At 37.1% G+C, this 12,639-nt stretch overlaps 1 protein-coding gene across 3 annotated transcripts in view; it reads right to left on the reverse strand.

Moving 5' to 3' along the window:
* Window positions 1-12,639, reverse strand: part of Akap7 (A-kinase anchoring protein 7) — a 135,405-nt gene that overhangs the window by 28,863 nt on the left and 93,903 nt on the right. The window contains exon 1 of one of the 3 annotated variants that reach the window (XM_026381173.2): window positions 3,604-3,675. The exons of the other annotated variants lie outside the window; for them this stretch is intronic. Coding sequence (XP_026236958.2) covers window positions 3,604-3,652 — 49 coding nt within the window. The 5' untranslated portion in view covers window positions 3,653-3,675. Of the gene's footprint in view, window positions 1-3,603; window positions 3,676-12,639 lie in introns of those variants that run through there. 3 annotated transcript variants of the gene reach the window in all.

The raw sequence follows: 12,639 nt of genomic DNA on the forward strand, positions 1-12,639 counted from the left end.
ATTTCTGGAAGCTTTCTGGAGAACTGGAAAAATCTAAATACAGACTCCCTGAGTGTAACTGAATAATTACCACCATGGTAATTAAAGTTCAAAAATAAAAGTACTCACCAGAGATCAAATCCACAATGTACACCTCAATGTATATATTAACGTAACACCAGCAAATTCCAAACCATCAAAAACTATCTGGAGATCTGACTCATACTTATGAAAAAAATACCATAAATGGCCCTGGTAAGAAGTCCCACAAAGAAGACTATATTAAAATATATTTCATGATACAATTAAATTGTGTGTCTTGTTAAAATACACATTTATCTTAATATTTGTTTTCAGCATCACAGAATACCAGAATTAGACATAAAGTAAGCCGTCAACGTCATCAGCTGGTCCATTCCCCTGTCCACACCCCCAGGAGCGAGTTGTTTCCCCATCCTGTGCTTCAGTATTTCCAGCCACCGGAGCCTGCCTGTCTCATGAGGCAGTCTGTCTCATCTCTGAACGTTCACTTATTTGATTTCTACATAACAGCAAAGTACTTCAAAATGGAAAAAAAAATGTGCAGTAAGATAAGAGCAAGTAAAATGTTTTCTGATTGGTTATTGTCTATTTAGTTACCAAGTTTTTGTTTGAGGTAGATAAACCGCAGTGGTCAGCATGCCTGTGTAATGACATTTCTTTTGAGGGACATTCCTTTCAGACAGCTCACTATGAGAAATTAGGTAATTTGAAGAAAGAAGCCCTATGAAAGAATTCATCAAAAACTACATTGGAGAATATCTACAGTATTTGTTAATCCTACAAGATCTGCATTAATTTTTAATGTCAAGTATATTCCTATATAGCTTTATAAAGAGTCTAGTCTTCCAAGAAACATGCATATTATTTTCAGTATATGCTACTTACGATGGTCCAAAACAAACAAAAAGTATACAGTTTGGGAAAACGTTCAACCACTGGACTTAAACAAGAAGGTCCATGCTGCTCTGTGCTGCAAGAACAGACATGTAAACCATGGCAAGCTCTGCTGTTCACCCCATAGTCAAGATTTCTGGCTATGCAGATAGTTCCCACATGAACTTAGGCCCCTGCAAAACAGGTTGACTCAAGAATCATTTTGTTATCAGCAGATTAAAGCAGTAACACTAATAAATCAATTAAATTAGTTCTATCTACCACCACCACCACCAAAAGGCCAAAGCAGGATAAAATAGCAGGAGAAGGGAGGATCACTTGACGCTTACCACTTGGCCAGGTGGATATATCCTCGCTGTATTTCTGTAGGACTGCAGAGGATGAGCTTTCCAACTCACCTGTGTTTTAAGAATGACACCCACAAGTTTAAACTCTCCCCCAAAACCCATTGAATTCTGTATAATCTGAGCTAACACCCAGAGGAACATTCCAACACTACTGCTGCCCTTTATGACAGGATCAGAAAAATGTGGGTGTTTGCATGGTAAATGCTTCCAGAGTAGGGGACTCAGAGAGGCTAACAAGACTACTATGTAGTTGGGTCATGAAGATGAATAAATCCCAGAAGGGGAAGTTACTATATGATCCCGTAACAAAATCAAAATAATGCTGGGCCCTCCCAAGTGTCTCCTGTGGATTCATTTACAAGTTATCACACAACTTATGGACAGGTTACCTCTAATTTGTGCTATTTATAGGTTTCTTAAGGTACCTGGGCAATGCATTCTCCACTCCTTTTTTTCAACACTCCTTTCATAGCTACTACCAGACATGTACTGCTGGCAGGATAGCAGAGACTGTTTAAAGATTTTCTTCAGACCATCGTATAGCAGAAAAATTATTAAGAGGAAAAAGATATAGTGAAGTAACGATAACATCAAAGACAGAAAAAAGAATGATGAGGAGAAACTGTGGAAGACCAGGGGACAGCAGGGTAAGGGAGTGGAGGTAGAGGGATCGTTCCAGCTCCTATCAACATTTGCACTTCTGAGCTTGAATTTCACTTCAGATGTGGTGTCCTCTCTTCACTTTCTTTGTGAAAGTTTGGAATTCAAGGAGGAGAACCAAAAAAAACATACACAGCCCTTCCTGTCAATCAACATTAGGAAACACACTGCATGTAAAACAGAAGACTGTGTCCTTCAACAGTCCCAGATAAGGAAGACAGAAAAGAGCAAATTCCTCATGCATTGAGACTTTACTTCTTTTGATAGGGCCAATAAGATTGCTTACAGACAGGGGCAGAAGAGAAATAGAACAGAAGGAGAGCAGGTGCTCTAAGTGAGAACCTGAAGCAATGGAACAGGAAATAAAGATTGGTGAGGAAAGAATTCACTATCCTTGCCTCTGTCCAAACCAAGGATTTTCAGATAGTCATGTCCTCTCAAAAAAAGGAAGAAAAAAAAGAAGAATCAATCAACTAAAATATTTAAGAACTATAAATAAATCATTTTGACAAATACCTGTGCTAAATGAATTACAGTGGTCATTGTTAGAAAGTAAATGACTTTGTTATAGGATCATCTTAGGTTATAAGATCAGGACTGTCACATGCTGGACAATATCATTTTCATGAGTAAAATACAGAGCACTCTTGTTAATAATAAAATCTCAAACTCTCCCAACATTTATTCCAAAGCATTCCCAAAGATTTCTTATGAAAACTGACTTATTTCTTGTGTGAATTGGTGTAGAATGTGTATTAATTTCTTAAAACCTGTCCCTGACCAGTTTCCTAAGGAAAAAGCAGCAGGAAATTGAAACCAAATGTGGATCTTTGAGCATTGAACTAAATATCATGAAATTCTGTGGACCTATTTAAATCAGAGTTAAGCACTGATGTGGTAGTTACATGGCTGCAAAATTAGCAAGTATGACTGGAAACATTTTATTGACAAGGAAGTAAAGATTCCATATTTCAGGGCAGCCAGTGTAAGTCAAACTCTATTCAGCATACTAAAATGCCAGGATTCTATTTAATAAAGCTAAAATGTAAGTATATACACATAAATCAGTGAGGAAAAACTCCAATGCAAATGGTCACCACTTTAAGTTCTGTTTTCTGGGCCACAAGCGGCTGTGGAAACTGCCTGATATGTGTTTTAAAATATTCACTCAGGTTTTTGCTGGAGGCAAAGCGGCATTACTTGTTAGGAGTGGTCTTACAGTTACACCTGAATCCCTTCCCTGAAGAACAAAGCAGAGGACACATGAAAATACCTGCAAATGGACACAATACGTCATTTTGGAATCAGCTTTACCTCTACATAGGTAGAGCACTGCCCTGAAAATGTGCCAGTTTTAGGTAAGAGAAATGAAGTCTGGCTTCTACAATGTATCAAATTGAATGCAGTGATTTAAAGAAACTCAAAACTAAACTCTGACTCTAGATAGTGTGATAAAATGGGGCTGTAGGAATACCAGCAGAAGAAAATCAGAAAGACTATTAACATAGCCTATTGAGTTATGGTACTTAATTTATAACTACACACCTGTCATTAAAAATGCATATTTAAAAACCACAGCTGATTATTCTATCTTTCCCATAAGAAAAATCAAAAGTACCCCAGAAAGCAAACACAAAATAGTCAGGCACCAAGGATTCTGCACAGTACAAATTGCACTTACAGATTTTCCCCTCGTCTCTTGAGAAAGGAAAGCAGCAAAGCTGGCCCATGGCACTGGCTTTCTTTCCTGGTGTTCCTTTCCGTGGGCACCCCAAATAGAAACTGCAGCTACACCACGGTCTGCGAGCACACCCTGCCTATTCCACACTGAGGAGCGGCTTGGAGCTGGAAGAACCAATACACACAGCCCAGAGAAAGAAGGGGACTCGCTGCAGTGAGCAAAAGAGGCTCCTCCTCCCGCTTCTCCAGCTGAAGCAATTGCTCTGGGACTGGCATTCAGCAAAAGAAGTGGCCATATGCTCACCTAATTCTCACAAAACTGTAAGCCCCGGCCGTAGATAAGTGCCACGTGCACTGTTTGGCAATCTGCATGTGTCTTTAAGAAGGTAACAGAAAAATCTGGATTCCTTTCTCCTACAGACAAATTTAGTAATTACACATGGAAATACAAATCCAAGGGAAAAAGCCCCACATTTTCTGTCTGCTATTTAAAGAGGAAGAGCTTTCTTTTATGCCTAGGAGATTTTTGTTTGCTTTATGCATAGGAAATCCAACACAGCAGAACACAGGAAATTCAAGTTGTAAGAAGTGCCATTAACTGCCTAACAAACTACATGAACAATAGAAATATCAGGGAAGTAGGGGGTGGGATACCAACTATTACCTACACTTTACAGCATATATTTTAAAGTTAAATACCTGCTTTCTCAATCTGCCTTATTACTCTATTAAAGCATTAAGCAATGCTATGAATTTTGAAATCACAGCATCAAATATGTTAATAGCTGAGAAAATTTTCCAAATCTAGATGCACCACTGAGAAGATCAGGGATAAAGGCATCTTTTTGAATGAAGTCACAACTGAGTGAGCAAATTTAGGGGTAGCAAGCAATCCAAGACAGGACATATTTATGAAGTGAGAAAATGGATTTCATGTCATTGAGTTTAGTCTGCTATCTCATATGGAGAGCAGCCTTACTTTATGACACTGCAGGAGTGAAAGACTGCTCAAAGTACCAAGAATGTCATCCAAATTCTTCCTTTATTCCTCGGCTTCCTTAGCTGGGAACATATAGATAGCTATTTTCCAGGAGTTGGAAGGAGAGGAAAATGGGTGATATGAAAACTTCAAGTGTTTCTGGAGACAGCATGTCTGCCTTCGTACCCCCCACCCCAATAAAGACAGTGTGCATTTTGGAAAAACAAAAATCATTCATTTTACAAATTCTACATATTTCACTTTAAGAAGAAAAAGAAAGAAACAGTTAAGAAGCTGACAAATACTAAATTATACTTTTGGTGGATATTTTCAGAGAGATAAAATGTTAATAATTACAGTTTGATAAACAAGTCAAAGAGCATTTTATTATAATTAATTCTGTAGTTCACAGTTAGATTAATATGTACTTCAATATTCCAAGATTAGAAAATTGTGAATATGTATGTAATAAAAATAAAATATTTAATTGATTAAATGAAACTGGAAATCTATCCACATAATTCAAACATTGAAAATGTTATGTACCTTTAAATGGCTTTCACTTTTTCAGATTATTATTTTTTTTACTTTTTCAGATTATTTAAAATGTAAATATTTTACTTATTTTGTCTTAATTTAAAGATAGAGTCTATTCCTTATATAATAAGTACTGTAATTTTTATGTTGAATTCTAGTCATAGCTAGTTTTGTTTTTTTATAGCTTTTCACCCTATAAATTAATAGCAATTTTAAGCTCTTCTAATATTCCTTCACAAATTTGCCAACACATGAGTGAATATAGGTATACATTTTAGAATATAAAATAAGATTTTGTATATAAATGTAAAATTGCATTAAAGGCAAGAAAACAATGTGTATCTTATTAATATTTGGGCTAGAGGGCAAATAAATGGCCTATAGCCCTAAAAAGGTAAAATCATTACCTAGAGTATACTCTGAACACGGGAGAAGTAACACAGAATGGATGTCCTTCCTGGCTCCAACACTGCCACTACCAGCTGGGAAATACTGAATAAGCTTTCAGTCCTGCCTGAACCTCAGCTCCTTTATCCACAATCAGGCAGCTGAAATTTTAAGATACTCACTCTTCAGTATTAACACAATATGATTTTGAGATCAAAATCACAAAGGAGATAGCAATCTAAAAGCCAGCAAACAGTTATCTCTTTTAATGTACTTTGTACATTAAAAGAAATAATTGCAGTGAACACTCCTCCTTGAGGAAAATGTGTAAATCCTGGCACTTCCCAATTACCAACACTGGGATAGGATAAAATATTCAGAATCAGAAAATTATGGGTTTGAATCCCAGATTTATCAGGCGTTGCAGTTATGAAAACATAACCTCTTTGTGAGTTTTGGCATCTTCATCTGTAAATCAGGCACGTTCATTATGAAGCTTTTCATTGTTGCAAAGGAGGAGAGAAAGAAGAGAATGGATTGCCTGGTGGCTGTATATAAATGCACCTCATACTTTTTAGTATTAGCTAGTACCCTTGCCTCTTTCTCTACCAATTTTCTGTCCTGCTAGCTGTCAGCTTAAGTTAATGTTTATCTATCTGGCCTCTAAACAAAAGGCCCCTAACTCAAATGGAAGAGTTTAGGGAGATAGCACTTCTATGATGAACTCTACTAATGTGACTTTATTAATTATCCCCAGTTGACACTGTTTTTGAAAATACACAATTAAGACTGAAATACAGAAATATCTCACTAATAAAGAATAAATCTTGCTATAAGATTATGCCTTTGAGGATGTAAAATAAATACCCATAAATCAAGTGCATTTCTATATATCAGTGATGAATCTACTGCAAGAGAAATTAGGAAAACTACCCCATTCACAATAGCCTCAAAAAAATAAACAAATAAAATCAACCTAACAAAAGAGGTAAAAGACCTCTACAATTTAAACTACAGAACATGAACGAAAGAAATTAAAGAAGACCTTAAAAGACAGAAAGATCTTCAAAGCTCTTGGATAAGCAGAATTAATGTCAAAATTGCCATACTACCAAAAGCATTACATAGACTTAATGCAATTCCTATTAAAATCCCAAGGAGATGCTTCATAGAACTAGGAAAAGCAATCACAAAATTCATTTGAAAAATAAGAGACCCAGAATAGCCAAAGCAATCCTTAGCAAGAAGAATAAAGCAGATGGCATCACAATACCAAATCTTAAACTATACTACAGAGCAAAAGTAACAAAAATGGCATGGTATTGGCACCAAAATAGACATATAACCAATGGTATAGAATATAAGACACAGAGAAAAACACACACAAATATAGTTATCTCACACTAGAAAAAGTGCCAAAAACATATATTGGAGAAAAGACAGCCTATTAAGCAAATGTGCTGGGAAAACTGGAAGTCCATATAGCAAAATGAAATTAAACCTTTCTTTCTCACCCTACAAACTCAAAGTGGATCAAGACTTAGGCACTAGAACAGAGTAACAGAAGAAAAAGTAGGCCCCAATCTCCACCATGTTGGTTTAAGAACTGACTTCCTTAACAGGACTCCTAAAGCACAAGAAGTAAAATCAAGAATAAACAAATGGGATGGATTCAAACTAAAAAGTTTCTTCTCAGCAAAGGAAACAGTCAATAATGTGAAAAGAGAACCTACAGAATGGGAGAAAATCTTTACTACACACACCTCAGAGCACTAATATTCAAGATATATCAAGAACTCAAAAACTTAACACCAAAAAAACAAATAACCCAATCAATAAATGGGCTAAGGAACTGAACAGACACTTCCTAGAAGAAGAACTACAACCAATCAACAAACATATGAAAAAATGTTTATCATCTCTAGCGATTACAGAAATGCAAATCAAAACTACTCTAAGATTTCACCTAATTCCAGTCATAATGGCAATTATCAAGAATACAAGCAACAATTAGTGTTGGTGAGGATGTGGGGGAAAAGATACATTGATACATTGCTGGTGGGACTTCAAATTGGTGAAACCACTATAGAAAACAGTGTGGGGATACCTCAGAAAACTTGGAATGGAACCACCATTTGACCCTGTTATCCCACTCATAGGTTTAGACCCAAAGGACTTAAAATCAGCATACTACAGTGACACAGCCACATCAATGCTTATAGCAGCTCAATTCATAATAGCTAAACTATGGGAACCAACCCAGATGTCCTTCAACAGATGAATGGATAAAGAAAATGTGGTACACAATGGAGTATTACTCAGTCTTAAGGAAGAATGAAATTATGGCATTTTTAGGTAAATGGATGCAGCTGGAGAATATCATGCTAAGCAAAATGAGCCAAACTCCAAAAAAGCAAAGGCTGAATGTTTTCTCTGGTAAGTAGATGCTGATCCATAATGGGGGTAGGTAGGGAAGAATGAAGGAACTTCGGATTGTGCAGAGGGGAGTGAGGGAAGGGAAGTGGGTGTAGGGATGGGAAGGACAATGGAATGAGAGGGACATTATTACTCTATATACATGTGTGATTACACTACCAGTGTGACTCTGCACCATGTTCAGCCAGATGAAGGAGAAGTTACGCTCCATTTGTATACAATGTATCAAAATACATTCTACTGTCATGTATAACTAATTTGAACAAATTACAAAATGAAAGAAAAACAAGATTCTGCCTCTGAAAAACTGAATAGATTACCAATTCTGTGATAGCACCTTTCATTAAAGGAAATAAGCTTGACTCCTCGTAGAAACCCATCAGAAAGAAAAGAAAATGTACCTTTATTCAAAAGAGTGGAGGAGAAAGAGGACATTACATTATGCTGCATCAAGAGGGAAGACCTGCCTTATTCCTCCAAATTCTGGAACTAAGCCTTAGAGAACACATGCCTTTAACTACAAGAGACCCTTTGGGAAGGTTTCATTATACAGCAGGCAGTGCACTTAAGGAAACTATTACACTAAGAAATGAGGCAGTTTCAACCTAAGTTCATGAAGTCTTGATAATGTTCGGAAACATAACTCATGGAAACTTGGATGCCAAAAGATGAATAATTATTCCAGGCCTGAAGGGGTTTGGAGTACATATCCAATACTGTATTTTGTTTCTGTATGTTCTTGTTAAAAACAAATCAACTCTCCATGATGACTCCACAATCAGCATATGTATACCACCCCCACCCAAAAGATACCTCTCCATTGTTTGGTCACTGCTGTGTCTTTGTAGTCATTTTGGAACCCAAGGTAAAGGTTCTGAAACTAAATTATCCAATACAGATGTTTGAAAGCTGTTCTTATGAAGGTCTCTGTCAATCTAGGAAAGAGACTGGGAACAACAACTAAATAAACCTCAGGAATTATCTATAAATCCCACTGGTAAAGTCCTGTTTTAAGTACCTGGGGAAAGAATCTCAGTCTGACTGTAAAATGTGGGAGTTAATTTTTTTTTTTTACCATTACTCCTACAATAGTCATATTTCCAACAAATCTTTTACTTCTCTCTGCAGTGGTTTTGTTCTTCCCTAAAAGTTGCACTTATTTGTAATTGCTATACACTATACAATTTTAGCATGTAATTGGAAAGAGATTTTTTCTATAAAACACAAGAAAGAGAAAATAGCATATCATATACAGCACATATGCATTTAGGAAAGGGGAAGAAATAAGTAAATAACTAGAGCTACAAAAGAAGTCCTCATTTTTTACCAACTCATAGCAGCCATTCCCAAGTCTCTAGTGAAGAACTTCTGTTGTGCCAATTTTCAAGTGGCTCCTCCATGGTTACTGTTCAGTCAGTGCTTTTCCATGTGTGTCACCCTACTTGAAGTAATGTAGGTAGTCAAAGCCTTTTCCTTAGTTGAGAAATAAATTAGGGAGGAGAATTTATTTCTCACTCAGATGACAGAACACTTGAGGTAAGGTGACTGGAAGAAGGCTGATAAGATGCAAACAAATCAACTCTATGTATATGTGGACACATTTTACTAATTCAATTCCAGCCAGTATTTATTGAACACTATGTGCTAATATGATGATCATATAAGCTTTGACTCTTGAATCCAGAAGTATAGCCACAGTAGACAAGGAAGCCAGGGCCAAAGGATAGTAGGAGCCATAGCCTTAAGGAAGCAAGAGAGAACCCAGCATTCCCAAGAAATAAATCCTGGTTGGCAGTGTTGTTAAGGCAATGCAGTGCTGGGAGAACAAAAACCAGGAACAGTCATTTATTCTAGATAGCTTCTGTTCAACTCTGCTTTCTACAGTCTGTCCTTTTCAGGTACTGACAATGAAATCACAAAAGCTGACATGAATTACTTATTCAAGGACAAGTTAAATGTTTAGATGTTAAAACCTTATTTGAAAAAAAAAAAGAAAAATTATACAGTATAAGCACAAAGTATACTAAATTGGCTGGTTAGCACTTATATAATCAGACATGGATACTTTCTTATTCAAGAGCCTTTAATCTCTTAATGCCCCCAACCTTTATGAGGAGAAAGCAACATCCTTCATAGGGAGAAAGAAATGTATCTTAGAAATGCCAATAGGACCCAACAAGTAGATTTTATTTGTAACTCAACAACATAAAATTTGGTTCTATACTTTCTAGTATATTGGCAGTTTTCACAGGTCCTAATTATTCTTCATGCAGAATACTCTCAATCTATATTTAGCTCTGAAAGTGGTTCACTGTTTGACCTTGGGCAAGACAACCATCAGTCACATTTCCTGCCAAGCCTCAAATAAAAGGTGCTCTAATTCAATACATTATTATTAAAGTTTTTTTCTTATACACATAAAGGGATAACAAAGAATGAAAGTAAATCCCCAAGAAAATGAAAAGAAAATTCATTTTACTAGATGAAATGCCATTAAATCAGGCTGTTTTTGGCAGTTTCTCACCATCTGTCATGAGTCCTCCACGGCCCAGGCTGAAATTCATCTGATACACTATGTCAGTATGTATTCATTCTGATTAGTCTGTTTATGGACGCTTCTAACAACATGTGGTAACTGTCAGAACTGTTGATTTTGTTCTGATTTGTCAGAACAAAAATGCTGAATCTATTTTCTGTTAATAAAGTTTCTTAATTCACAACTGAAATATTTATCAGTATGCATTTGAAACAAACTCCTGATTTAACAAGAAATGTCATTATCTCCTATAATCTGTGGGGTTATAATTCTAGGATTGGTTAATTTAATGGCTTAACAAGATCATCAAGACTCATCTTTCTAAGATCCCATATGTGCTCACGGTTAGAACAAAATCCAGGCATCACATGTATGCCCAAAGATTTCCAGTTTAAAAAAAAATGGCACTCCCTCCAAACCTCTTTTTATCATCCCCCTAAGAATTATTCTCAGAGGTTCTGTGCTGTTCTTCTTTTCATCACTGTAACCAAAATTCCCAACAAGAACAAACTGAGGAGAAAAAGTTATTTGGGGCTCACAGTTTCAGAGGCTCAGTTCTTGGTCAGCTGACTCCATAATTCTGGGCCCAAGATAAAGCAGAACATCATGGCAAGGGGCATGGCAGAAGAAAGCTGCTCAGTCATGATGGCCAGGATGCAAAAATAAAGAGAGAGGGAGTAGGGGGAGGCACAAGGCACAAGGGACAAAATATAAACTCCAAAGGCATACTCCCAGTGACCTACTTCCTCCAGTCATGCACCACCTGCCTACAATTACCGTCTTGTTAGTCAATACAAATTATCAATCCATAAAATGAATTAATCCACTGATTATGGTACAGCTCTAACACTCTAATCATCTCACCTCTGAAAATTAACACAGGAACATTTGGGAGACAAATCATATATCTAAACCATAATAGGTTTAGATACCTACTCCTGGCCCCCCAAATCTCATGTCCATCTCACAATTCAAACTGCATTTAGTCCATTTATAAGAGCTTCCATAGTCTTAACAGTCTGGCATTGCCCAAAAGCCCAAGTCCAAAGTTTCCTCTGAGACTTAAGGCAAAAGCAATAACATAATCCAATATACAGTGATACAGAGTAATCATTCCCATTCCAAAAGGAAGAAAGAGAAGCCTAGAAAGAAGGAATAGGACCCAAACAAGATTAATCCCAGCCAGATAAACATTAGATCCTGTAACTTCGCAACCAGAATCAAGGGAACACATTGGTAAAATGTGAACTCCAAAGGACTTTGGCAGTCCCACCACATGGCTTTCCTGGTTGCATTGCTCATGACCTCTCTCTTAGGCTGGTTTTGTTGGCAGCCAGTAACTTTCCTTAGCAGACATTTCAGGTTACTGGCATCTCCTAATCCAGGGGGTTTCCACTGAATCTTTGGCTTTCTTCTCACAACTTCACACATGGCCCCCAGGGATTTTTAACTCTGAAACACTTTGCTTGGCTTCCCACATCTTCCTTTGAAATCTTAGTGAAAGCCTCCATGACCCCCTAACTCTATATACTGCATTTCTACAGAGTCAGCATCATATTAATGATGCCAGGGTCTGCCACCAGCTCCAACAGTAGCTGGGCCATTTTCGACCAAGGCTGCAGTGGCCTTTAAGTGCCTTGGAGGCTGAGCATGATGAATCAAATCCTGGAGAAACAACTTCTAAGGTACCCCTGTGTGAGCAGAGTGTCCCATAGGAGTTTTCCCTTTTACAACCTTGAGCATTTGATGAGTGTGGTCTCACTGATTCTTGGGATGCCCTCTCCTATTGTCTGTGCAAAGTGTTTGGCTTCTCTTTTTAGTGGCAGTCATCTCTTCAACAACCACATCTTCCTTGGCCCCAAATTTACACACAGTTTTCTGGACAAACTGCAAGTTTTAAAATCTTTCTTGTCTACTTTTTTACTCCTGACTCTTATAGTAAAACTGACTATTCACTCCCAGCAATATTCATGCCACTGCCTTAATGCTGTATTGCCTTGAAATTTCTTCTGCCAGATTAATTAGTCCATCACCTTTAAATAGAGCCTCACAGGAAGCCTTGGCAAAATGTATACAATTTCTTTGCCAAAATGTAACATGAATGATCTCTAGTAAAATTCCTAATAGAGTCCTCATTCTTCTCTGAAATCTCATGACTCAGT

The sequence above is a fragment of the Urocitellus parryii genome, chromosome 8, assembly GCF_045843805.1.
Source record: "Urocitellus parryii isolate mUroPar1 chromosome 8, mUroPar1.hap1, whole genome shotgun sequence".
NCBI lineage: Eukaryota > Metazoa > Chordata > Mammalia > Rodentia > Sciuridae > Urocitellus > Urocitellus parryii.